We start from the raw sequence: 24,558 nt of genomic DNA on the forward strand, positions 1-24,558 counted from the left end.
TCACAGCCCCTCAGCATCTACCGCTGCCATTAACAATAAAGCATTTTGAACCCCTAAAAGACTAGACACAGGTGAGGAAGAGGGACACTCTGGGGGGCGAGGCTCTGTTACGTAATGAGGGGATTGTATTTTGACTAGACGTCCCCCTGGGGCTGACTCCTGGGAGACCACTCTCCCCGTGGCTGCCCCAAAAGCCGGTGGAACTTGCTGCTACTAGATCCAGGCCCCGCCATGGGCCTCACCTTGTACAGAGCCACAAGCGGAATTCAGCGCTTCCCAGCCGATCTCTGACACCTTGGAGCCAAAGGTATTTAACTCCCATTAGTCTGGACTCAGGGCCCATGGCAATAGGGCCAGGTAACATCTGTGGAGGAGGGGCTGTAATGGATACTTGCACCAAGAAATAAATACCCTGTTGGTGGGGGTGGGGTGGGATAGGGACCTTGCCAGCTGCTGGGACACAGAGCAGGGCCAGGTCCAGCCCCAGCCCCAGCCATTCAGTAACACCCCACACACAGCCACTCAGTGGCCATGTGGGGCCAGAACCTCAAAGGTATTTAGGCACCTGATTCTTGGAGCTAGGGACCTAAATCTCTTTGAGGAGCCAGGTCTCAGCCTTTGAGTCCTGGCTGAATGAGCCGGGCTATGAACATGGGGGCTGGGAACTAGCTGCAGAGGCATAGGGGGTGGGGGGTAGGGGCAGCCGGCAGCCAGACACATCAGCTATCTCTGCCCACCCGACTGGAGGCGACTCAGGTGTTATGTCCTGACCCGTCCCAGCAGGTTATTTTTAGCAGGGAGATCTGATGGGCCAGATGCCCACGGCACAGTGCCCCCCCAGCCGGCAGGGCTAATGAGAGCAGCATGTGGGGAAAAGCGAGAGCAATGTGAGGAATGCCGGGGCCTGTGCCAAGGGCAGCCGGACTCATCGGGATAAATCACCGCTGAGTTTTCCTTTACGTGGAGCTGGCTGCAGCAGGGAGGGCGGTAGCCCCATGAGCGTGGTTGATGGCACTCCGCAATGCTCGGCTGGAGGGGCGCACAGGGGTCTGGCCACCGCACCCTCCTGGCCAGGAGCATCATTGGACACAGTGGGGAAACTGAGGCACCACAGCAGCAGCATGGCAGAGCCAGGACTGGGACTCTGATTTCCAGCCCCCCCCCCCAACCACTCAGCTTCACACACTGCCTGAGCTGGTGACACAACCCAGGAGTCCCCACCCTCCCCCAAGCTAACCCCCCCATCCAGGGCCTGTCACAGTGAGCGTGGTGTAGGGCCCCAGACCATGGTAAATGGGACAGGATTCACTGCCCCACAGCTGTTCTGCCATTGCTGGCTGGGGCCATCTGCAGTGGGATCAAGGGGGCAGCTGGCTTTCCCATAGGCCCAACCCCCCTGGGGCTCGATCCTTTCCCACAGCACCAGCTGGGCAGTCACTTAACTCTAGAGCTGCGGCCCTCCCACCCTTCGCTCTGCCTTCCTGGCTAGGCACCCACCCCCCATCCCGAGCTTTCAGAGCACGGACTCAGGGCCCCCCGCCAGGCCAGGTTCTGTTAACTGCCAGCCCTCTGGGTGGAGCAGGATGGCTGTGCCCACAGCCCAAGCCCAGGCTCCTTTCAGGCTGGCCCAGCCCAGCTGAGGGCTGCTAACCCCTGGTGGAACAGCCTCTGCTTTCACCCACAGCAAGGGCGTGTAGGGGGAACTAAACAAGAGGGGGAGTCCAGGACCAGTGCTGGTTCTGATCCAGCCCCAGGGTCGGGGTGGGGAAGAAATGGGACAGGGGTAGCGCCTCCAGCCTGCCCCTAGGCAGGGAATGGGACCAGCTCTAGGGGGCAGGGAATGGGACCTTTCATAGAGTCAGAGAAGATTAAGTTGGAAGGGACCAACCCAACTGAATCATCCCAGCCAGGACTTCATCAAGCTGGGCCTTAAAAACCTCCCAGGAAGGAGATTCCACCACCTCGTCAGGGAACCCCTTCCAGTGCTGCACCACCCTCCTTTCCCAGCTCAGGCGTGCCACCCGCGTGGGCTGTTCTACCAGCAACTCCTGCCTTTGGGGTTAGGGCTGCAGTCTTGTAACGGGCCCTGATTCAAGGGGCTTTTGCCCCTCTCTGGCAGCCAGAACCCACCAAGCCACCTTCATCGACCAGGGCAGGTGCCTCTCTGTGTCGAATTCCAACCCAGCACTTGAGGCCCCCGCTGGCCAGTGACACAGCCCTTGGGTGCCCCATGCTGGGGACTTGGTCAGGAGAAGTCGCCAAGCAGAGAGAGGGTGAAGGAGCTGGTAAGTCACCCAGCGCCTCCGCAGGCTCAGCTGGCCTGAACAGAGTCTCCACAGCCTCCCACCTGGGGCACAGCCTGGAGGTTTTCCTGAGGAGCAGAGGAAAAATAATAAATAGCAGCCAGGGCAGGGCTGGGAATTGTTCTTTCTCGGGACGATAAATCAAGGCCGGTGGCTCCAAGACTTTTCCATGTCGGCTCAGCTCTTAATCCACTGGAAAAACAGCTCAGGCAGGCTACAGCCTGCACTCTGCACCTGGGGGGAATGTTAAGATGCGCCCCCTCCCCAGGCCAAGGTTTAGCCCAGGTGGAGGAGCAGCTGCCTCGGGCTGTTTTGCCCAGATGGCACCAGCTTGAGTCCTGCATGGCTCAGCAGCGAGCAGAAGCTGTACTCACTTGTGAAACAAGTTGGCTGGATCTCAGCTGGCTTCCCTGGGGGGGCAGGTGGCCAGGAACTGCTCCTGCAGGTGGTTCCCCCTTGCTGGCTGAGAGAGCAAGCTTCTTTCAGAAGCCGGGCATGCTGGCGGCTGGACTGCGAGTTTCAGAAATACAGCTGCCTCTAGGGTGGGACTCAGCACCGCAGGTCAAGGATTAGGGTCAGCCAGGACATCAGCGCTGGCCAAGGATGCTCCCCAGAGGAGTTGGCCCACGCAGCCCATGGGGGATGCATGCACAGGGCCTAGCCCTCCATGGCGACGGCTCAGCCCAGATTGGATGAAGTCACCCCGGGCCTGGATTCCACATTCGGCTTCACCATAAAAGGTGGCGGCGCTGGCCCAGGCCAGTGCCCACGCGTCCCCCCAGCTGGGGAACGGCGAGCCGCTGGAATGCTCGCCCAAACCGCACAACATGGCTGGGGAATTAATCCCGGCATCTCAGGCATCCCTCAGAGCAGCCACTTCCGGGGGCAGTGGGGGAGACGGACACAGGGCTGGCTGAGCAGCAGAGGCCCTGCCCCTGGCCGGAATCAGCCCCGCTGTGGGGCAGGCAGTGAGTGCAAGCTCCTCTCAGAGCAGGACCCCACCCCACGCAGCATGTGCCTTCGGCGAGCAATAAGCCATCCCTGACGCAGGTCAGAGCCACGAAGAGCCACCCGTTTATTGTAACAAGAGGGCAGGACAGCCGCTGGTCCCACCTCGGGAGAGACAGAAACAACCTTCTTGAGGGCACTGCGCAGGCTCCCTGGGGGGGCAGGGCTCAGGGAGCACCCGAGGGAGGGAGGGGCCCCAGGGACTGCCCCGAGCGAGATCTCTCAGGGGAGTAACAGGGACATACCACGAAGCAGCCACAGCTGGGCTGTGGAGGGATATGGGTTGAGGTCCCTTGGGGAGCAGGACCCCATGGGCCAGGTCTCCCTACAGCTGACATGGGGGCCCAGGCCCTTACAGCAGGAAGGTTTTGAACCCAGGAAGGAGGATGACCTTTGCCCTTTGGGCCTGAGTGGGGGAGGGGATGGGGGCGTGGCCTACCCAGGCCCCACCTCTCACTCCTTCAGGAAGAAGTGCATCTTGTCATTGATCATCTTGCGCTCGGGGTTGAGGCGCTTGAGGATCTGGGCCAGCACGTTCACCGTCTGCTCGCTGCTCAGCCCCGTCTTCTTGGTCTGGAACTTCTTCAGCAGGTCCTTGGTGGTCATGGGCTTGCGGGTCAGGTAGCGGCGCACGGCCTCTTCCGTCAGCTGCACGTCACTGCGGGGGCAGAACGGGGCCTGAGCAGGGGGCACCCAGGGAGGCTCTGGGCTCATGGGTGCCGAAGGGGACGCCCACAGGCACCACCTAGCGGGGCAGGGGCCAGCTCTGTCCCCAAATAAGCCAGTCAGAGGCCATGCGCTGGCTCCCCTCCTGCCCCAAAGCCTCTTCCATCTGCCACTCCTGCCCCTGGGACCAGCCAACCCCAGCACTTGGCAGCAGCCCTGCCCACCCCCAAGGGATTGGCCTCATTCCGCATGCTGAGAAGCCCTGCCCACCCCATGGGATTGGCCAATGGGTCCCAATCCCACAGGCTGAGATGCCCCACCCACCCCAAGGGATTGGCCAATGGGCCTTGATTCCGCAGGCTGAAAAGCCCCATCCACCCCCAAGGGATTGGCCAATGGACCCTGAGCCTACAGGCTGAGAAGTCCCGCCCCCGGTCACTCACCCGCTGCTGGGGGTGGACTTGCCCGACTGTGGCTGGGGAGTGGACTTGCCCGAGGTCGTCTGAGGTCCCGAGTCTGATTTCAGCCTCTTGGCCATCGGGAGGTCACCGGATCCTGACTGCCGCTTCCCTGCGCCGAGATGGAGCAGCTCAGTGCCCTGCCCAGACCCCGTCCCCAGTTCTCACCCCTGCTCCTCCTGCTGGCGAGGTCGGGAACCAGGCCGCACGGGGGTCTCCCCAGACCCCTCCTTCCCTGCCTTCAACAGCTGGACCCCTGGGCAGCTGGCACAAGGGCTGGGTGAGCTGCAGGGGACGCTGCCCCCTGCTGGCATTTGTGATTGTTCCAACATCTGGCCTGGAAGCCCCAGCCCAGAGGCCGATGCCCTAGCAGTGCCCGATGCTGCCAGCGCCCCGCCCCCCCACCCCCAACCCCTTACCTTGCTCCAGCTTGCTGGCTGCAGCTCGCAGCGTGGAGGATGTGCTGCCTGCGTCCACAGTGGGAGTCCCTGGGCGGCTGTTTCCCCGGGAGCTGCTTGCCGACCCTTTCCGCTCCTTCTTGGGTGGAGTTTTCCTCCTCTAGGTGTCGGGTGAGAAGAGGAGCCGGCATTGGGCATCGTCCTGAGATGCACCCTAGTGCACCCCATACTAAGCCAAGCCAGGGGATGGGGGGCTGCGCAGAGGAACAACCGGGCATCCCCACCTCCCAGCATCCTCCACACGATGTGTCATCTCCGTGACAGCACAGAGGCAAGGGGAGATGACCCCCGGCTCCGGGTGATAACCAAGGGGAGGGCTAGCAAGTCAGAGTGGAATCGGCTCCCCAAGAGTGTGGCCAGGGCAGCAGGGTCACTGCCCCCTTATCCCGAAAAGGGCCGGGATCAAGGCCGCAGTGGTGGGTCTTAGCCAAAAGGCAGCCTGTCCAGCAGTGCTGGAGGGGACAGTGCGCCACTCCACATCCTGGGAAGGGATCCCCGCTCCAGCTACCCAAGTCTGTCAAGCCGGAGCCAAGCACGGGACCTCTCTGGGGCGAGAGGGGAATTGGGGCCTTGGGCTCTCTGCTGAGGCCTCCAGCAGGGGAGTGGTCAGCAATATGGGGGAGCCCCATCCCCCCAGGAGCCGGGCTGAGAACACCCCCAGCTCGGCTCACACAGGCCAGAAGGGAAGTTAGCTCTCGGCCAGCTGCCTGGGGAGAAAAGGTTACTCACCCTGTGCAATAACCGGGGTTCTCCGAGATGTGGGTCCCTACGGGTGCCGCCTCCCTGCGCCTAGGATCAGAGATTTTCCATAGCAGCGCCCGTTTGGGCCACACACGCGCTCCCTCGTCTCAACCGGCCTCGGTTCCTTCTATACCGCAGAGCCCATGGCCGAACTCCGAAGCAGAGGGAAGAGGGCAAGCAGTGGAGCACGCCCAGGGACACCCGTCTCGAAGAACCTCAGCTACCGCACAGGGCAAATCATGTCCCTGGGGATGCTCCACTTAGGTGACAGGAGAACGCTGGAAGGCTAGGGCTTCGGGGTTGGATTTGTTAGCGACGATCACACAGACAGTCCTAGCGAGCATCTGCTGTAGTGACTTGCACTATGGCATCATGCTCTGGGAACGTGTGTGCCAACGCCCAGGTCACTGCTTTACCAACGTCTGTGATTGGCGCACGGGTCGGGAAAGCTAGAGACGTGGAAATGGATCGAGTGCAGTGCCTTCGGGGGCAAACCGCATTGACGACAGCAAAGGTGAATGCAGTTGGAAGTCTTTGTTTAGGTACAGCTGAGCTCTGATCTTTCTGCAATAGGAAGGAGTCATGGTGGTGACTTTCTGAAAGGGTTAGTCCTTGGGAGATCAGAGGCAAGTGCCCGTCTTGCGTGTGGAACGTTTAGTTCTACGTGGTTCAGGGACAACAATGGCTGGCGAACAGGCCGATTCAGGGGCAGTGAGAAAGGTATTTTAGGAAGTAACTTTGGATGAGGTCTCAATGAAACTATCTTTGAAGATTATATTGAGAGGGGGTAACAAGAACCATCTGTCAATGAAGACAGCCAATGAACAAGCAAGTAGGTCATCATGGGCTCCAAGGAGTGTCCAGTCAGGCATCGCATGACTAGGTTAAGGACCCAAGGTGCAGTGGGATCTCATACTTCAAGGTAGAGATTTCAAATTCCTCTGAGAAACCGTCTTGTTCCAGAGTGGGTGAACACCGAAGACCAGTGACCTTGCGGTGGAAGGCCGGGATGGCTGCAAGATGCATTTGGATTGAACTTGAGGACAGCCCTGGCCCTTTTCGTTCTCAGATGCAGTCCAGTACCAGTGACAAGGGAGAGGTTCTAGGTGAAACACTTTGTCGCACCAGGTCTGGAATCTTGTCCATTCACATGGGTAAGATTGGCTTGGGGAGAGATTTGTTTAAGTTGTGTCTGTGCGGGACGTATTCTGTCCGGAGCCACACCTGTGCGCCTGGCATGTTTTACAACACAGGTGGGCACTGCCATGTGCCCTGGTAGTTGTGTACATGTTCTGGCCAATGCCTGTGGACTGGTTTGGTACCCTGGAGATCAAATTGGCTAGGGTGGCAAATCTGTGCGTTGGTCAGAAGGCTCTGGCCTCCACTGCAGCAGGGTAGGGCCCAATGAACTCTGGATGCAGTATAGGCGTCAGTGGTGATTTCTGAGTGTTGATTTGAATGCCTAGTTCTCTGTGTAACCAGGACTGCGTTGTCTCAAGAGGGGGCTTTGAGAAGGCAACTGGACACGTATGGGAATATCATAATTGCCTGTTGGCAGAGGTCACCACACCACAAGAGCTTGGAGAACAGCCCGGGTGCCAGAGGCCCAAGGGAAATACTTTGTACTGGCCAGGATCCAAGCCCAGAACAAATCTGAGGAAGCTCTAGGAGATGGTGTATGGGAACGTGAAAACATGCGTCTTGGAGGTCGAGGGCCGAGATCAATCCCCTGGTCCAGTGTTGCGATTATTGTTGCTAACGTGACCATCCTGAATCGTTGTTGTTGAATGTTCTGAAGTCTAGACTGGGTTTCCACCCACTGCTCTTTTTTGAGATGAGGGAATAGTTGGAATAAAAGCCTCACCTGTGGTGTTGGACCAGAACTGGTTCTACAGCCCCGAGTGGATTATTTCTTCCTTCACAAGGTGTCAGGGTGGGTTGGTGGGAGGGAGAGAAATTGCACTGAGTATCTGTTATTGACCATTTCTAATACCCACTTGTACAAGGTGACACTGGGTAGAATGGGGTCAGGCAGTCGCCAAAGGGATGGATATTTTCTGGTGGTCACAGCACATGGATCCAGGGGAGGCACCTTGGAGCCTCAACCCAATATTCTGTTGTGAGATGGGTTGGTGAGATGCACGTGACTATGTCGGGGGCAGTTACATTTGGGAGGTCTCGGTCATTTCCGGGTCGTAGTGTCGTTGAGGTGGGGGAAATGCAGAGGTTCGAGATCTCGAGGTAGCGTGGTATCTATTCTGCCGTCTCCTTGGCACTGGTGTGGAGACACGTAATGCTCTCAGCGTCTCTCTTGCATCTCGGATGGAGTGGAAATAATCATCGGTCTTGTCAGCGAATAAGTTGGAGCCTTCAAAGGGAAAATCCTCCACTGTAGCTTGTATGTACTTCGGGAGTCCTGAAAGACGTAGCCAAGATACTCGCCTCAGGACCGCTGCTGTTGCTATGGAGCGGGCAGCCGTGTCTGCTGCATCGAGGGACGCTTGCAATGCCGTCCTGGCCAGCAGCTGGCCCTCTGTCACGACCGCCTGGAATTGTTTTCTTTTGTCCTCTGGGATATATTGAATAAATTCGTTCAGTTTTGAATAGTTCGTGTGGTTATACCTTGACATGAGCGCCTCGTAATTGGCAATTCGGAATTGGAGAGCTGCCGAGGAATGTGCTTTGCTGCCCAGCAAATCTAGTTTCTTCCAATCTTTGTCATACGGGTTGTTCAGACGTAGTCTCTCCCTTTCGTTCACTGCCAAGACCACCACTGAATTCGGTGTGGGCAGCGAAGATAAAAACTTCATGTCCTTTGAGGGGACAAAATACTTCTTCTCAGCCCCCTTACAGGTGGGAGGGATCGTGGCTGGAGTCTGCCAGACCGCTTTAGCTGGGTCTAAGAGGGCCTTAACTATAGGCAGCCCGATCTTGGTTGATGTGGGCAGTATATCCAGAAACATGCACCGCGACTCTCTTGGTTCCTCTAATGGGATGTGGAGAGAATCCGCTATCCGTCTGAACAGCTCCTGACGCTGTCGGAAATCATCATCAGCTGACAACAGCGGAGGCGGCATGACTGCTTTGGCCGCTGAGGACGACGGTATATTGGGTGCAGGCATAGCTTCCTGCTCGAGCCTTTCCTCCTGCTCCTTGACAGATTCTCCTTCAGGCTCGGGAGGTCTGGACACTGAAGATGACGGGGAGTGCCTCGGTTTCTCCCTCTGGGTATTGGGTGTCCTGGAAGACTGTTGCCTGTAAGCAGCCCATGGATCCCAGCAAGGCCATTGTGGGGGCATAGGCATGAAGGGGGGCATCCATGGGTGTCCATACCAGGGTGTTGGGTCACCTCTGGGCTCCTGGTACCTACGGCGGGCAGAAGAGTCAAGTTGTGCCGCACCTCGATGCAAAGAGCAGCTGCGTGAAGGCACAGAATAAGCATCATTTTCCTCCTCGTCTCCACTGGAGAAGGGGGGGGCAGTCCTGGATGGTGACGGTGAATGGGTGGGTTTGCTGTGTACCGCAGCCGTCCCGGTACGGAGCGGTGGAGACTCTGGCGTCTCAGAGACAAATCCGTCTTTTGGGAATCTAAACTCCTGGGGCATCTTCGGTACCATGGGAGGTAGTTGTGTAAGTGTCGGTGCCGACTGTCTTGTCAGCGCCAGGGTTGCTCTGTGTTCCGCTGAATGCTCAGCAGGCGGCGCCACCAAAGTGCCTGGTGCCATGTGGCTGGTCGGTTCCGTCTTTGAGGCTTTGGGCTTTTCTTTGCCTCCGTCATTGGACAGTGCAGTCTTGTCTCATCTTGCCCTCTTGGGGTCCTTGGACTTACCGGCATCCACGATACCGGAGGTCCCAGGGGTGTCATAGGTGCTCAGTATTACACCGGTCAGTGCCAAAGCTACCGATCTCGCTGGGGACCTCTTTCTTTTCCTTGGCTCCTGGGTGGGCGAACGTGGGGTTCGTTTTTTAGTGTCTTTTTGTGAGGAATCTGTTGATTTCCTCTTCGTAGCCCGCAGGGAGCGTGGAGCAGCTGGTGCTGATGGTGACCGTTGTCCAGGGGGGGTCCCAGGCCCAGTGTCTGAGGCTGGCCGCAGCAGGCTCTCCTTCATTTGGGGTTTTAGCTTCAGGTCACAGGCTTTCTGATTGCGTGCCATAAGGTTAAGGCAGTGTGTGCACTTTTGGGGCAAGTGTGCCTCTCCCAAGCACAGGAGGCAATGGGGGTGCCCGTCGCTGACGGGGATGGCCTCCTGGCAGGAGAGGCACTGTTTGAATCCGGGGGATCCGGGCATAACCCCCTGATTGGAATCAACCTACGGGGGGTAATGACAAGGAAAGGGGAAAAAATGGGTTGTTTTGTTAGAAAGGAGGAAGGAAGGAAGATGGTAACCAACACTACGAAAGGAGAACCAGGCACTTGAAGATTCGCTAGGAGGCTCAGGCCAAGGGCGGTTAGGCCGCACAGCGCTAAGCAGCTGCCACACAGAGGGCACGACGGGAGCACAGGTGTGGCCCAAATGGGCCCTGCTACCAAAACCCTGCGATCCTAGGCACAGGGACGCAAACACCTAACGCAGAGCACCCACGGGGATGCTGCTCAAAGACGAGCTAAAGGTTTGGGATCCGGCCAAGGTCCCGAGCATCCAGAGCCCACAAGCAGGCAACCCAACCAGGCCCCCGCCCTCCCAAAGGACGCGCGTCGAGGTTACCGCCATGAAGAGTGCCGAGGATGCTTCGCTGTCGATGTCGCTCTCCTCTGAGGTTTCCGACTCATCACTGCTGTCTGCAACACATGGTGTGGGCGGGGTCAGAGCAAGCCCCTCCCCTCTGAATCACCTGTCAATCTCCAGCCCCATGGGGTGCTCGGGGTCAGAGTTAGCTCTCTCTCTCTCTGCCCTCCCATGGCCCCTGGCTCCAGCCACTCCAGGGCTCTTCGCTCAGGACACTCAGTCTAGCCAGAGACCTGAACCAGAAGCCTTGGGCTGTGAGGTGGGGGAGGAGTTCCAGCCACAGCACCACCCCAGTGAGGGGAACTCCCCTCACTTGGGCCAGCTGGCACAGCATCAACTGAGGGCGGGATGTCGGGCAGCGCAGGGAGAAGTCCTGTCCCCTCTGCAGCTCCCTTTGGAGGAGGCCACTTGGTAGATACTGGCGCTCTAAGGATTAACGAGGAGGGATTCTCAAACTGATTTCATAGCTCCTCCCCCAGACCCCCCCATGGGGGCTGAGCCCCAGCCCTGCCTGGGGAGTGGGGGGGAAGAGGAGAGTGACCAAGGGGCTTGAGTGAGTGAGTGGCAGTTAGGGAAAGAACCCAGGAGGCCTAGTCCCGCCCCACCAGCTCTATCCCTTAGACCTCAGTCCCCGTTGAGACCCTGCGTAGCTCAGTGCCAATCGGATGACCCAGCAGCAGAGACCACCACCCCAGCCCCCCGTGGTACAGCCCCCTCCCTCCCCAAAACACTCACCCTTTTTCTTCTTCTTCTCCTGAGGGGTGGGGGCCTTCTTCTCCTCTTCCTCCTCCTCCTTCTCCTCAGCAGGCTTCTCCTCCTCCTCGCTCTCCTCGCTGCTCTCACTCGCCTCATCGATCCCTGGGCAGCCAACCGACAGCGGGCTCAGGGGGCAGGAAGGAGCCATTTTGCAGCCCGGATTCGATGCCCACGGAGCAGTGAGCTCCCCCATCGCCAGGCCGACTGAGCGATTGTACTGCGTGTTCCCAACCCAGGGCCCCACGGCCCCGTTCTTACCCTGCAGTCCCTCCCACAAGGGCATAAGTGCTGAACAGCCAACAACCCCCCCCACCAGCCAGTTCAGGAACAAGGTGCTGCTGAGGCTAGGGGGTGGGAAGTGGGGGCCAGAAGCCCTGTGTTCCACAAGGCACTGGGGCAGCACAACCCAAATCAGCTATTTCACCTGCCAGTTTTCTATTTAAGCAACCGGATTTTTGCACAGAGAACGGACACTTTTTGCAGAACAGGGTCAAACACCCGATTCTCCACTGGAAAGCAGCCTCGACGGAGAATTTCCAACCACTCGCAAAGGCACCAAGGCCCCTGCTGAGGTCTGACGGGTGCCGCCCTGCCACCAGGTCTCAGCGGTTCCAACCGGGGCCCCGTATCTGCCACGTACCTTTGGGACCATCCTCTTCCTTTGTCACCTTGGGCTTCCCCACTGCTGCCTCCTCCTGCGAACTGCTGCAAGACACAAGAAGGAATTGATGGGGGACAGCCTGGGACAAAGGGGGTGGGGGAGGGAACCTGCCTCTGCCAAGACTAACTGTGCAGGGTACAGCTGAGATCTGCGTTTCCAGGACAGGTGAGGAACAGAACATGCTGCTTAATGGGCACAGGCAGCATCAGGTGAAGAGCTGAGTGGAGCTGAGCCAGGCACCCTGTCCCGGCGGGGAGGGGCGGAGCAGGCCTCGCCCCTAAGGCCCCATCCTTACCTGGACCCATCCGACATGTAATCCACCTCCTGCCCCTCGAAGTCTCCGTCATCGCTGTCCTCAAAGGCCTCGTCGTCCGAGCCCTTTTTCTTCTTCTTCTTCTTCCTGGTCAGCGGGGTTTTCTTCTGGGGCTTGGCCACCTTCTCCCCTGCAGCATTAGGGGAAACAGCCCGTGGCCGGCTCAGTGGCAGGACCTGGGGGGGAGGTGACAGCCACAGGCCCAGCAAGAGGGGCTGTGGGGTTAGAGGGAGGGACCAAGAACCAGGAGACTAGGGTTTTGCACGGGGACTCGTGACAGGCTGCAGGCTCTCAGAGCGGTAGCACCACACTTCGAAGGCACAGGGATCAGATGCTGGCAGGGCTCATGACACAGTCCTAGGCAGTAGCCAGGTCACCCGTTAGCTGGGACACAGGACTCTCTCCCAGGCCATGAGTGAGAAAGGAGTCGCTGTTCTACGCTCACGACCCCCAGCAGAGGGCAGCACTGGGCTGAAGGCCCAGGCTAGGGCTGGCTCAGTGACCTCAGACAGAAGGGGAGCTGGGGTGCTGGGGGTCCCAGGGCTGGCTCAGTCCCCAGGGGCCCCTCACCATCGGCGTCACTCAGCTCGCTCTCATCTGAGCTCATCTCCAGGTCGTCCTCCAGGTCGTGGATCTTCAGCTCGCTGCTCCTCTTCTTTGTCTTCTTCTCCTCCTCCTCCTCCTCATCCTGATCCTTCCGCCGCCGCTGCTGCATGATGGTGAAGTGGTTCAGCACCTTGTTCCGCCTGGGAGGGAGAGGGCAGGGGGTGAGACCCCCTCCACAGCCTGACCCCGTCGCAGAGGAGAGGGGCTCTGCCGGGACGGGGTGAAACCCCACCCTATGGGGCTGCTGTTGGGATTGCAAGGGGGTGGGGAGAAGGGACCCCCCCAAACCCGTATGATCCACAGGGAAAGGAGCAGGGCTCCCTGGTTCCAGGCTAGAAGGAGGGTGCCAGATCCAGAGAGGCCGGTGCTGAGCTCCACACCTGCCCTGCTGGAAGTGGCAGGGAGAGGGCCAGAGGAGGCCGCCAGCAGCAGCTGGGCCTGCGCCAGTCGGTTGGCTGGTGACACAGATGGGGACTCCTTACCCCATGACGCCGTGCAGGTCACAAGGAGCCCCGGCTGCAGCATGCGTCATACCCAGACATTGCACCCCCAGCCCGTCCTCCAGCTCTGAGCTGCCAGGAGCACAGACCTTCCTGTGTCAGCCAATCCCAGGGACAATCCCCGTTTGGGTCTAGTGGGTAGAGCAGGGGGCCTGGCAGCCAGGACTCCTGGGTCCTAGTCCCCCTGTAGGGAGGGGCGTGGAGTCTCGCGGTTTAGAGCGCTGAGTGCCAGGACTCCTGGGTCCTAGTCCCCCTGTAGGGAGGGGCGTGGAGTCTCACGGGTTAGAGCGCCGAGTGCTGGGACTCCTGGGTCCTAGTCCCCCTGTAGGGAGGGGCGTGGAGTCTCGCGGGTTAGAGCGCTGAGTGCCAGGACTCCTGGTGACAGCAGGGCAGGGGCAGCCTGTGCCCCTCACTCACCGCTCCCACTCCTCCTCCGCCTCCTCGGCTGTCAAGGTGCGGTGCTTGGCCACGGGGGTAAAGTTGTACCAGTTGCTGACCGGGAAGGCTTCGAAGGCGCCGTCAGGGCACTGCGTGAAGATGTAGTAGGAGGCGTTCTCGGTCACGCCACCCTTCTTCACCCCTTTGAACCTGGGCACGAGGGAAGGGAGAGCTGGATTCAGGGGGGCACCCAGGATCTGGTCCAATGGCCCAGCAGTTGGGGCTGGAAGCCAGGACCCTGGGTAGGGAGCGGAAACCAGTGGTTAAAGCAAGGGGGCTGGGGAGGCAGGACTCCCAGGCTCCACTCCCGGCTAGGAGGGAGTGATGTCTAGTGGTCAGAGCAGGGACACAGTGACCTAGGATTCCTGGGTTCTTCTTCTGCCCCCTGGCATGGGGTTAGGGCCACATCCTAACTCCCCACCTCCAAAGCAGGCTGCTGGCCAGCACAGCTGGGGCTTGGAGGGCAGGCTGGAGGGGCTCCTGTGTTTGGACCCAGTGCTCATGGTTCGGCCCCCGGGACCCCCACTCACTTGCGCCCAGCTTTGCCGTTGACCTTGAGGATCCAGGGCTGGTCCTCAGGCTTGAACTCCCGCAGGATGATGCCGTACTTCTTGCGGCGCGCCTCCTCCCGCAGCTTGCGGTTGAACTCACTGCCGGCCCCTGACTCTGGCATCTCCTCTTCCTGGTAGATCTTCTTGTTGCTGAGATCTCGCTCCATTTTCGCCTGTGGGAGGGAGCAAAGGAGAACTTCACCTCCCCAGCCCCAGGGAAAGAAAAGCCCCCCAGCTCGGTCACCTCGCTGCATCTGGTCCCTCAGCGCTGCATGGCAGTGCCCGCTCAGCTCCCTGCAGCACTGAGCTAGCGATGGCCATGCCATGACTCAGCCCAGACCGCCCACAGCTCTGCGCACTAAGAGCCAGAGCGAATGCTGGGCTTCAGGGCTGAAACAGAGCCACCTCCTGGGACCCCTCGCCAGGCCCAGAGAACAGCCCTGCACCCAGGGCACAGAGAGGGCTCTGCAGTATCAGGGATCGATCAGTCCAAAGGAGGGGGCCCAGATGGACCCTGATGTGTTCCCCAGCATGGCAGGGAAGCACGAGGCTGCCCTGTGGCCCACTGCATTATGGGGGACGCTGTGCCCAGTATTTCTAGCCTTGCTGGCAGGCCCGGCCCCAGATGCAGTCGCAACTATTGATCCATCCGGAGTCCAGCACCTGGCTCGAGTGGCCAGGTCGTCAGCGCAGAGGGAGTTCCGGCACCTGGCAGTGCCTCCAAGCAGCGGGCAGGCTGCCCTTGCCGTGTGGGGCTAGGGGGCACCTACCTGGTGCCAGGTGGTGAAGTTGACTTTGTCGGCGGCGTTGAAGGCCATGATGTTGTACTTCTTGGGTGTGTTTCTGCAGCAAGAGGAGCGCAGATACCTGAGCGGCCAGCAGCTCCAGCTCAAGGAGCAACTGACATCCCCACGCCCCCCGCTGCAAGTCTGGCACTATGCTAAGCACACCCGGGCTACTGCTGCCAGCGGGCATCAGCCCTGCCCGGTCCCCCTCCCTGGGGCATTCGGCCCCCAGGTCCCATTCAGGCCACCGTCTCTGTACTGAACCCACCACAGGGTCCAGTAGGAGCCAGCGGTTTATACAATACAACAGGCAGCGTGGCTCAATTCCCTGCCCTGCGCTACTGGGTGATCTTGGGCAAACCACAGTCCCACTCTGTGCCTCAGTTTCCCTTCCCACCCTTTGTCTATTTAAGCTGCAAGCTCTTCAGGGCAGACGCCATGAAGGTCTGGGACAAAGGGCCCTGATCTCAATTGGGGAGTCACCATAATACGCCAAATATACATGGCCTCAGGCTCAGCAGGAAGCATGGTGTTTAGATCAATCAAAACAGAGGCTGGACAGCCAGGGAGACGGGCTGAGACCTACAACTCGGTTCATCCGTTGTCAGAGAACAGTGACCTGAGCTTGATTTGACCTAGCAATGCAAGGGACACTCCCCCACTCCGCTCTCAAATCTGGCATCTTAAACTGTGGTTTTCTGTTTTTCCCAGGGAGATAAGCTTTCAGCAAGGCGCCTTGTAAGCTGAGAGGGCTGGCAAATCTGAGAGAACAGACTCACTTGGGTACTCGCACCACATACTCTGTAACCGACTGGCTACTCGTGCCCTGGGGAGAAAACAAAGATTGAGGTTTCATTTCAGGGGTGTGCGTTACCCAAGGGCTAGTCAGGGAGCCCCCCTCCCCGATCACAGCCGGGGACACAGGAGATGCTTGAGGCTAGCTGGGGAGAAATTAACAAGGGCTCTCTGTCCTCTTGCTTCACGGCATTAGCTGGGGTCAGGAAGGGATTTTCACATAAGAGAAGAGTTGGCAGGCAATGAGGGGTTAGCAGCTTCCTCTGGGGCACTCAGGACAAGTCACTCAGAGACTGGATCCCGAACTAGATGGGCGTATCAGTCTAGGCCAAGGAGACAGGGCATATTTCCCAAACCTATGACGACTCCAGGTTTGGGAAACAGAGGAAACTGAGAACTTACCAGGGAGGTCATTTTGGCAGCGATAGGGCTGCTTGAGTCCACCTGGGCTTCCAGGAAAGGATCTAAGAGAGAAACAAAAAGTCAGTGCTTCCAGCAGATTAGCAGAGCAAGAACTGGCAGGAACCCACGTGGGGCTGGGAAGGGGAGCCAGGCGAATCAAAAATCCTCAAAGGGGCAGAGACAAGGAAAAGCTGACGCAAGCAGGGAACTTTGGGGATAAGAACAGAAGGCCAAAAACTCCACTGGAGAAGCCGTGCTAGAGCAAGGGGTTGGGAGCCAGGACTCCTGGGTTCTGTTCCCAGCGCTGGGAGCAGAGTGCGGTCTGCTGGTTGGTGCTGGGAATGATATTAGACAAAGGTATAAAGCCAAGACACAATACTGAACCAGTGTCTCATGTGCCCAGTTCTACGGTCCCCTCCCATGGGCGAGGTGGCCTGGCCCTCCCCTAGGGTGCTTCCTTCCAGGCCCTAGGAGGGTTAAATTGCATGACATCCAGCATTTTAAAGAAGTCCCCTAACAATCACCACATAGGGTAACTCCTCACTTAACGTTGTAGTTAGATTTCTGAAAAATGCGACTTTAAGCGAAACGATGTTAAGCGAATCCAATTTCCCCATAAGAATTAATGTTAATGGGGGGGGGGGGTGTTTAGGTTCCAGGGAATTTTTCTTCACCAGACAAAAAACTATATATATATATACACACACACACATTCACACACACAAGCAGAGTATATGTTTTAAACAAACAATTTAATACTGTTCACAGCTATGATGATTGTGAAGCGTGGTTGAGGTGGTGGAGTCAGAGGGTGGGATATTTCCCAGGGAATGTCTTACTGCTAAATGATGAACTAGCACTCAGCTGAGCCTTCAAGGGTTAACACATTGTTGTTAATGTAGCCTCTCACTCTACAAGGCAGCACCTTAGCGTTCATAACTGAGAAGCTAGCATAGACCTTCTAGGCTTAATACCAGCTTAGCTTTGAATCTCGGCTGCCCACTGACGTATGGGTATTATTTAGTGTTACTGGGCCTATGAGACTAGACTAGCTGGAGCTCGGGTTACACATTGTTTTATGTAGCCCTCTCCACTCCCTACAAGGCCAAGCAACCTTAGCGTTCATAAACACTGAGAAAGCTAAGCATGAAACCCTTGCTAAGCTAATTACCGAGCTTAGCTTTGTCTCGCTGCCACCGCCCATCCATAAATTATCCCAGGGTTTGGCCCCTCTGGTCTCCCCCAAAACCCTTCCTGGAGAGACCCGAAGACTCAGAGACTCTGAGTCGTCTCAGATGGCAGAGTACCCCCTCTCTCGCTTGCCACGGTGCCCTTCTTCTTCTTCGAGGCCCGACGCGTCCCTAGACTTATCTTCCTCTCTGGGGGTTCACCGCGAGAGTACTGCATGGCATCTCGTTTACATCACAATATAAAAGCCAAGAAGCATGTCTCTCTAGTCCACAAGGAAGAGAGCGCGCTCTGCAAATACAAGGAAACAGAAATGATGTTCATCCTCTCTTTCCCCCTCCCAAATTCGCCTGGTGGCTGAGAGCTTACCTCTCAGTCATGTGAATCATACACAAAGAGAATCTCCCTCGACCCTTCGTTCCTGTAGCCTACCCAGAGAGAAAAACTCTACATGGCTACTTGCTATAAGAAAAATATGAACAAACAGTCTGATTCAATAAAGATATCCAATTGAAACATTCCAGCAAGCTACACACAATGAAATACAACTAAAACAACATAAAAGGTATACTTGTTTTTCTACCTGTACTTACATTGGAAACAGAAGATTAGACGATAGAAAGAACGTCTCATAGCGAGAGAAGACAAAAGACTCAGAACCCCCAAAAATTCCCTCTCCTGCTTTGAAAAAATCAGTTTCCTGATGGCCTCTGGTCAGCGTGTTGGTCCTTTGTTTAACCTTTACAGGTAAAAGAAACATAACCCTTAGCTATCTATTTGATGACATGCCCCCAAACACAGACGTGGACACTTCACTGCGGTGATTTCTTCCTAGAACTTTAGAACTAAACAGATTATACCAACACATTCACCTTTCATATACTATAAGTATTAAACTACAAGACTTTGAATGGAGGGAGGGGAGACAGCATGGCAGGACAGACGCACATCTTAGGTAGGAGAGAGAGATGCACGCGAGTGCCTTAAGTAAACCTGGAACACTAAGTGCATTGTCTTTTTAAGTGATCAGGCAAGTTTGAGAGGAAGCATTTGCTGACCGGCTGTCTCTCTCCTCCTTCCCACCCTGCTCTCTAATGAGAAGAAGGGGTAAGTGGGGTGTAAGGAGCACAGCGGGGGAAGGGGACACCCCTGAAGCCCCCATCCTTTCCCTCCCTGCACAGCAGCAGGAGGCTTGGGAGCACTCCAAGGCAGAGGGCAGGAGCAGCACATGGCAGTGGGGCGAGGGGAGCTGCACTCCCTACCTGCTGGCAGCTGTTGCAAGGGGAAATTAGGGAGCTGATGGGGGGCTGCCGTCGCCCTGGTTCAAGCCCCCACCAACTGCTGCAAACAGGCGCTACTCCTCAAGCACGTGGACAAAGAAACAGCAGCAGCCAAAGACAATAGAAAGGATCAACCTGCCAACTTAAAACGAGCATAGTTCTAACTGATCATCAACTCTAACAGAAACAACTTTAAGTGAGGAGTTATTGTACCGTCTGATGCCCCCCCACAGCCCCCTCATTGCCCAGCACCCCCACAGCACCCATGGCTCACCTCTCCCCCTGCTCTGGCCCCACCACACAACCCGCTCTCCACTCCACAGCCCAACCCAGAGCCCCCCCTCACCAGGCCCACGTGACCCAACCAAACCCTCTCCCCCAAACCTCCCTCTCCTCCCCAGATCGGTCCCAGTGAAACCCGCCCCCACCCCATGACCCCCCCTCCAGGACCGTTGACTTACCACCCAACCGTGCACCGCACGACCCCCCGCCTCGCCTGGACGCGCCCCGCTCCAAGCGCGCCCCGTCTCAACCGCTCACAGAAGCGCTACCTGCGGGCGCCCGCTACTCCGGCCCCCGTCACTGCGCGTGACCCGGAAACGCGGGCTCCCCTCGCACCGGAAGTAGGCCCTCCCTTGTTGATACTGCCATGGGAACCTGCGCATCGGCCCCGTGCCCCGCGCCGCCCGAGAAAAGGGGGCGGAAGTAAGTTTAGCTCCCACGTACGGCCTTGGTGTGGTGGGGCGGTTGTAGATGTGGGGGATCACGGTGCCGTCCCCGGCGGTCGGTGGAAGAGGGGGACACGGGGCCCTGGTCCCCCCCCGGGAGTGGGTGAGGTAGGAGGGAACGGGGCCTGCCCCCTGGGGTGGGAGAAGGAGGCGGGACACGGGACCTTCCCCCCGGGGTGGGAGAAAGGAGGGGACAGGGCCTGCTCCCCTGGGTGGTGAGAAGGAGGGGGACACGCGGCCTGTCTGTCCCGGGGTTGGAGAAGGCAGGGGGACGGGGCCTGTCCCCCCCCGGGTGGGAGAAGGAGGGGGGGACACGGGGCCTGTCCCCCGGGGGTGGGAGAAGGAGGGGGGGACACGGGGCCTGTCCCCCCCGGGGGTGGGAGAAGGAGGGGGGGACACGGGGCCTGTCCCCCGGGGGTGGAGGGGTGCCCAGGCCCTGCCTCCCAGCCCCATTGTCTCCTTGGGCCCTTCTCCTGCCTCTTGCCCACAGTCCGGGGGGTCAGCCAGGGTCACTAGGCCCGTCCGGAGATCTGAGCCGGGAAACCAGCCCCCTCCCCTGGGGGAAACCGAGGCCTCACGAGTCGCCGAGCTGGGAGGGATCCCAGGTGTCCTGATTCCATCGTCCTGGTCACTAGGTCGCGTGCTCTGGCCTCCTCTCTGCCTCCCCCACTTCCAGCACAGACTGGAATTGCCTCCCACGCATCCCAGCACCGGCTCGGCTGATCCTGTCCCCAGGCGACAGGCCAGCTCATGGCTCCCTTGTGATGTCAGAAAGCCCGGCTGGCTAAGCAGCAGGGCCTGGGCTAAAATGGCCAGATTAGTTTTACACGGGAGCTCGAGGGCTGCAGGCCAGGCCAGCACCTTTGTGGGGGCCCCTGGGAAGGGAGTGCAGCGGGGGAACGGTCAGTGCCCTGGAAGATGGGACTCTGCCAGGCCCGGCTTCCTAAAACTGCCAAGCCTCTGAATCCTGAACTGCAGGGTAAATGGCAAGCTGGCTCTGGGGGCATGGCGGGGTGGGGCTTGCTGTGCTTTCAGAGGGCATCAAAATGTATGAATAGGTGGGTATGTTGTGCTGGTTAGAGCCCAGGGAGCCAGGGCTCTGGGATCCATTCCCAGCTCTGGGAGGGGACTGGGGTCTAGTGGTCAGAGCTGAGAGAAGGCTGGGAAATGGCCTTTATGGGAAGGGACAAATCCGCCCAAGCAATGGCGAGGCTGGGCCCTGATGGAGGATTTAATTTGTTGTCTTGGTACCGTGTGACTCTTCCGGGAACCGTTGCTTTGGCCAGCAGGTCAACAGAAGGGCATTTGGCTCCAGGTGGAAAACTGTGCATATTTGCTAGCAGCACTTTAGCTTGGCTGGGATTTAGGGGGAAGTCACTGGTCTGGGGTGCACCCTGATCTCACTGCAATAGGGACACTGGATGTTGGCTTGGAGGGAGCATGGGATGCGAAACCCACCGGCCTAGCCTTGCCACCTGGGTTTTCAGGATCTGATGGGTGCCTGACAGATCCGTCTAGCTCAGTACCCACTGCCAGGCACTCCAGGTCCCTTCGCCTAGCTCAGGGGTAGGCAACCTATGGCACAGGTACCGAAGGCGGCACGCGAGCTGATTTTCAGCGGCACTCACACTGCCTGGGTCCTGGGCACCAGTCCGGAGGGCTCTGCATTTGAATTTAATTTTAAATGAAGCTTCTTAAACATTTTTAAAACCTTCTTTACTTTACATACAACAATAATTTAGTTCTATATTACAGACTTATAGAAAGACCTTCTAAAAACGTTCAGATGTATGACTGGCACGCAAAACCTTAAATCAGAGTGAATAAATGAAGACTCGGCACCCCACTTCTGAAAGGTTGCCGACCCCTGCTCTAGCTTATTTTCCCCATCGAGCAGCAGCCATAGTGCCTATTTTGTGCCCGCAGCCACCCTGCTCTGGGCTGGGATCTCATCAAACTGAGCAGCATCAAGCCTGTCCACTGCACCTTGGGAGATCCTTGTCTCACCCCTTCCTCCTGCCTGACCTCTGTCTCTCGCTGCAGAGATGCTGAAGTCACAAGTCATCATCTTCGTGATAGGAGGCCCAGGCTCTGGCAAAGGGACACAGTGTGAGAGGCTGGCTGCCAAGTACCAGTTCCAGCACCTGGGCATGGGGAACCTACTGCGGGCGGAGGCCAGCGAGCCCACGCGCCAGGGGCGACAAATCAAGGACATCCTGCTGAAAGGAGCGCTCGTGCCTTCAGTGAGGCTCCCCCACCCCCTCCATGGATTGCAGTAGCCCCCAGCTCCCCCGGGGGAAATGATCCCACCAATCAGCCCAGCGCCTGGCACTTCCTCAGGGCCCCAAGGAATGTTCCAAGGCTGCAGAAGAGCCCTGAGGATACAAGAGTCGTCCCCCGGGCAGTATGGGCTGCAGGGATCAGCCGCCCGCTGGCTCTCACTGCCCTCTGCAAGCGCCAGGCTCCCGGCTCTGCCCCCTGCCATACCCAGCCCTGCTCATCCCCCTCCCACCCCCTTTACCAGTCTGGATTCAGCCCAGCTGGTGCCTGGTGGAAGGATTTTGCTGGGGCTTGGCAGGCACATAGGAGAGGCCAGGAGCTGAGCAGGGGTCTGGGGTCCCTCCAGTGCCCAAGTCTCATAGGCAAGGGGAGGTGGGGCGCTGGCTCATGCAGCCAGGGGTGACTCCAGACAAAGCCCTTCCCCTCCGGTGCTGAGGGGGCTCCTGTCTCCCCAGGGCTTCGTCCTCAACCTGCTGAACGCCAACCTGCTGCAGAGAGAGGAGGCGAAGGGCTTCTTGGTCAATGGCTTCCCCCGGGAGCTCAACCAGGCCAAGGACTTTGAGCGTGTGGTAAGTGCCACGGGGGGAGGAAGGCCAAGCAGCCCCTGGCCAGAGCAAGGCAGAGGGGAGGCGTTTACACCCAGGAGGTGGATGAGGGAGGCAGCATGAGGCATTCAGAGGGGCTGAGCACATGCTGGAGATGCAGCCTCTTCTCCCCCCTTCCCTAACTCGGACCCAGGAGGGCTCCGTCATGGGCTGGCGCTGGCCTCTGCCCTCACCCTGTCCTCTCGGCTTGCATGGGAACGGCCTGGTGCCCATTCTGCAGCTGGCCCTGGGGCTGCCCAGGGAGCAGCCTGCCAGGGTGGGGCTGCCTCCCCCTGAACGGGGGGGTTACCATGCCGCAGGTGGGGCGTCCTCCCAACATCGTGATCGTCTTGGACTGCTCAACGGAGACCATGATCCAGCGGCTGCTGCTGCGGGGCCAGACTGGCCATCGGGCCGACGACCACGAAAGCTGCATCCGCCAGCGGCTGGAGACTCACTACTCACTGTGCGAGCCCGTCATCAGCTACTACCAGCAGAAGAACCTGCTCAGAAACGTAGGTGGGGGCACAAGATAGAGCTCCTGGGCATTAACCTCTCCCCTTTCCTTCTCCCTCCACAGCCCAGAAGAGCCCATTGCAGGCTGCCCTGCTGCTGGCGACCTGCATGGGGAGGGCCCTGCCCCTCTGAACTAGGGGTGATGGCCCCTTTCCTGGCACAGCCTATGCCAACAGCTTCATCCCCCCGGCTTAACAGGATCTTGGGTACCGCTCACCAGACGTGGAAACATCATCAAGGGGCTGAGCAAGAGGGCAAGCCCTTGGAGATCATGCTCTCAGCTGGGGGTGGGAGGATGGGCCTGGACTGCCCAAAGCTGCAATCACCCAGCAGTTCTGAGCAGAGCCTAGTGCCGCATGCCCCCAGCACAGGGACCCCAGAGAGTTTCTCGGGGGTGGGGTACTAATGCCAGGGGCTCAGTGAGGCCAGGGGGAGGGAAATAGAGCTGGGTGCCTGCAAGTCCCCATGGCACATGCTGCTCCACCCCAGCTGCTCTGTTATGTCCTGCAGATTCTAGGTGAGGAGCCAGAAGACGCCATCTTCGCAAAGTGCTGCTCTGTCCTCGACAGCCTCCGTTAGGCCAGGTGCCTGCTGCCCTGCCCAGGGCCGGGACTGTGTTCAAATAAAGGTTCAGTTTTGGGCCCTGGCCTTACACCTGCCCTACCCCGACAGCCCTCAGCACCTGCCCCACCCATGGGGCTAGGGCGTGAGCGCCCTCTGCTGCCCAGAGCTGACCCCACATGCTTAAGTCAATGGTCCAGGTCCCTTTGGACCTCCCCAGCCAGCGGCATCAACTGCAGATAGTCCACAAGCAGCCAAGGTGCCACACAGCTAGAGAGGCAGGGGCCCAGCTGCACACAAACGGCCAGCAGGAAGCCAGCAGACAAGGGAAGTATCTGACAAGCAGGGTAGCTGGGCAAAGTGGGTCTGGCCTAGGGCAAAGAGCAAATGACTCCGGGAGCCTCCTTACCCCAGGAGAGGGGAGATGGCTACAGCTCCCCCCTCCTCCTCCAAAGCTGCTTTGAGTGAGGTGAACACAGCAGGGTGCAGTTCCCTGCTCTGCCTTCTAGAGCAGCCCATTAGCTCACCAGCCTCCTGGCCTAACCCCTACCTCCCTACTCACTGGGGCAGTAGCTCCACCCCCCAGCCCCTGAATCAGACTTGTGCCTTTCCCCAGCAGCCCCCTTTAGAGGAGCAGGACTGCAGGACAGAAGGGCAGGGACAAGATAGCCGGGCCAGAGAGCGGGGAGGGTTTGAGGGACCAAGGAGCAGCCAAGATGAGATCACATCCATTGAAACACCCAGCTTATTACCAAAAGTCCTTTTGTTTTTCCAATCCATGAATTGAGACCCAGCTATATGTGAGTTAGGGGCACCCCAGCCAGACACCGGTTTTGTACAGAGGTCAGCTTCGAAAGAGACCTGCTTTCCACACACCACACACAGGGGTCACACAAAGCCGAGTCTTAAAAGCCAACAGCAAGGGGGGAGTGGAGAGACACTCAGGTGAGTCTCATCTTACGCTGGGTTACATTCTGTCAGCACGTAAAGCGAAAATCATCTATAGTCAAAATTTATACATAGAGTGTAATGGCGGGTGGAACCGCCAGCACCACGGCTAGTATTTAAATTTGTTTTTGCTGACTGCGCAAAGCTGAATTTGTGCATGTTTAATGTGCGTAAGATGAGACTTGCCTGTACACCTGCAGCAGTTGGCTCTGCCTGTGGGCCAAGCACCTGGGGAGAGCTGGAATGCAAGGCCCCCACGAGGCTAACGGCCCTCCTGTCCAGGCTAGGGTTAGTCTCCCATGGAG

At 58.4% G+C, this 24,558-nt stretch overlaps 2 protein-coding genes across 5 annotated transcripts; one reads left to right on the forward strand and one right to left on the reverse strand.

Annotated features, from left to right (window-relative positions):
- The first annotated feature begins 16 nt into the window (after positions 1–16).
- LOC116824822 (adenylate kinase isoenzyme 1) lies at positions 17–23,385 on the forward strand. Of its 2 annotated transcripts, none has more exons than XM_032780388.2 (5): positions 17–307; positions 21,408–21,607; positions 22,100–22,213; positions 22,549–22,743; positions 23,255–23,385. In XM_032780388.2, exons 2-5 carry the CDS (start codon positions 21,410–21,412, stop codon positions 23,321–23,323), a joined length of 576 nt encoding a protein of 191 aa, XP_032636279.1. In that variant the 5' UTR covers positions 17–307; positions 21,408–21,409; the 3' UTR covers positions 23,324–23,385. The 2 variants fall into 2 exon arrangements, with proteins under 2 accessions (XP_032636279.1, XP_032636278.1); XM_032780387.2 differs by lacking the exon at positions 17–307 and adding an exon at positions 19,795–20,343.
- On the reverse strand, positions 3,355–16,539 carry GTF2F1 (general transcription factor IIF subunit 1). 3 transcript variants are annotated; one of them, XR_012654881.1, is made up of 14 exons: positions 16,169–16,539; positions 15,751–15,797; positions 14,957–15,029; positions 14,166–14,359; positions 13,615–13,785; positions 12,662–12,837; positions 12,074–12,221; positions 11,758–11,822; positions 11,097–11,219; positions 10,341–10,414; positions 5,623–9,944; positions 4,855–4,993; positions 4,421–4,547; positions 3,355–3,969 (listed from the first exon to the last, which is right to left on the reverse strand). XR_012654881.1 is itself a non-coding variant. In XM_032780378.2 (14 exons), the coding sequence occupies exons 1-14, from the start codon at positions 16,178–16,180 to the stop codon at positions 3,765–3,767; spliced, it is 1,614 nt and encodes a 537-aa protein (XP_032636269.1). In that variant the 5' UTR covers positions 16,181–16,254; the 3' UTR covers positions 3,355–3,764. The 3 variants fall into 3 exon arrangements, 2 of the variants coding, with proteins under 2 accessions (XP_032636269.1, XP_032636272.1); XM_032780378.2 differs by having other exon boundaries at positions 5,623–5,682; positions 16,169–16,254; XM_032780381.2 differs by lacking the exon at positions 5,623–9,944 and having other exon boundaries at positions 16,169–16,254.
- Positions 23,386–24,558: the final 1,173 nt, after the last annotated feature.

Source organism: Chelonoidis abingdonii, chromosome 26 (assembly GCF_003597395.2).
Source record: "Chelonoidis abingdonii isolate Lonesome George chromosome 26, CheloAbing_2.0, whole genome shotgun sequence".
Taxonomy (NCBI): Eukaryota; Metazoa; Chordata; order Testudines; family Testudinidae; genus Chelonoidis; species Chelonoidis abingdonii.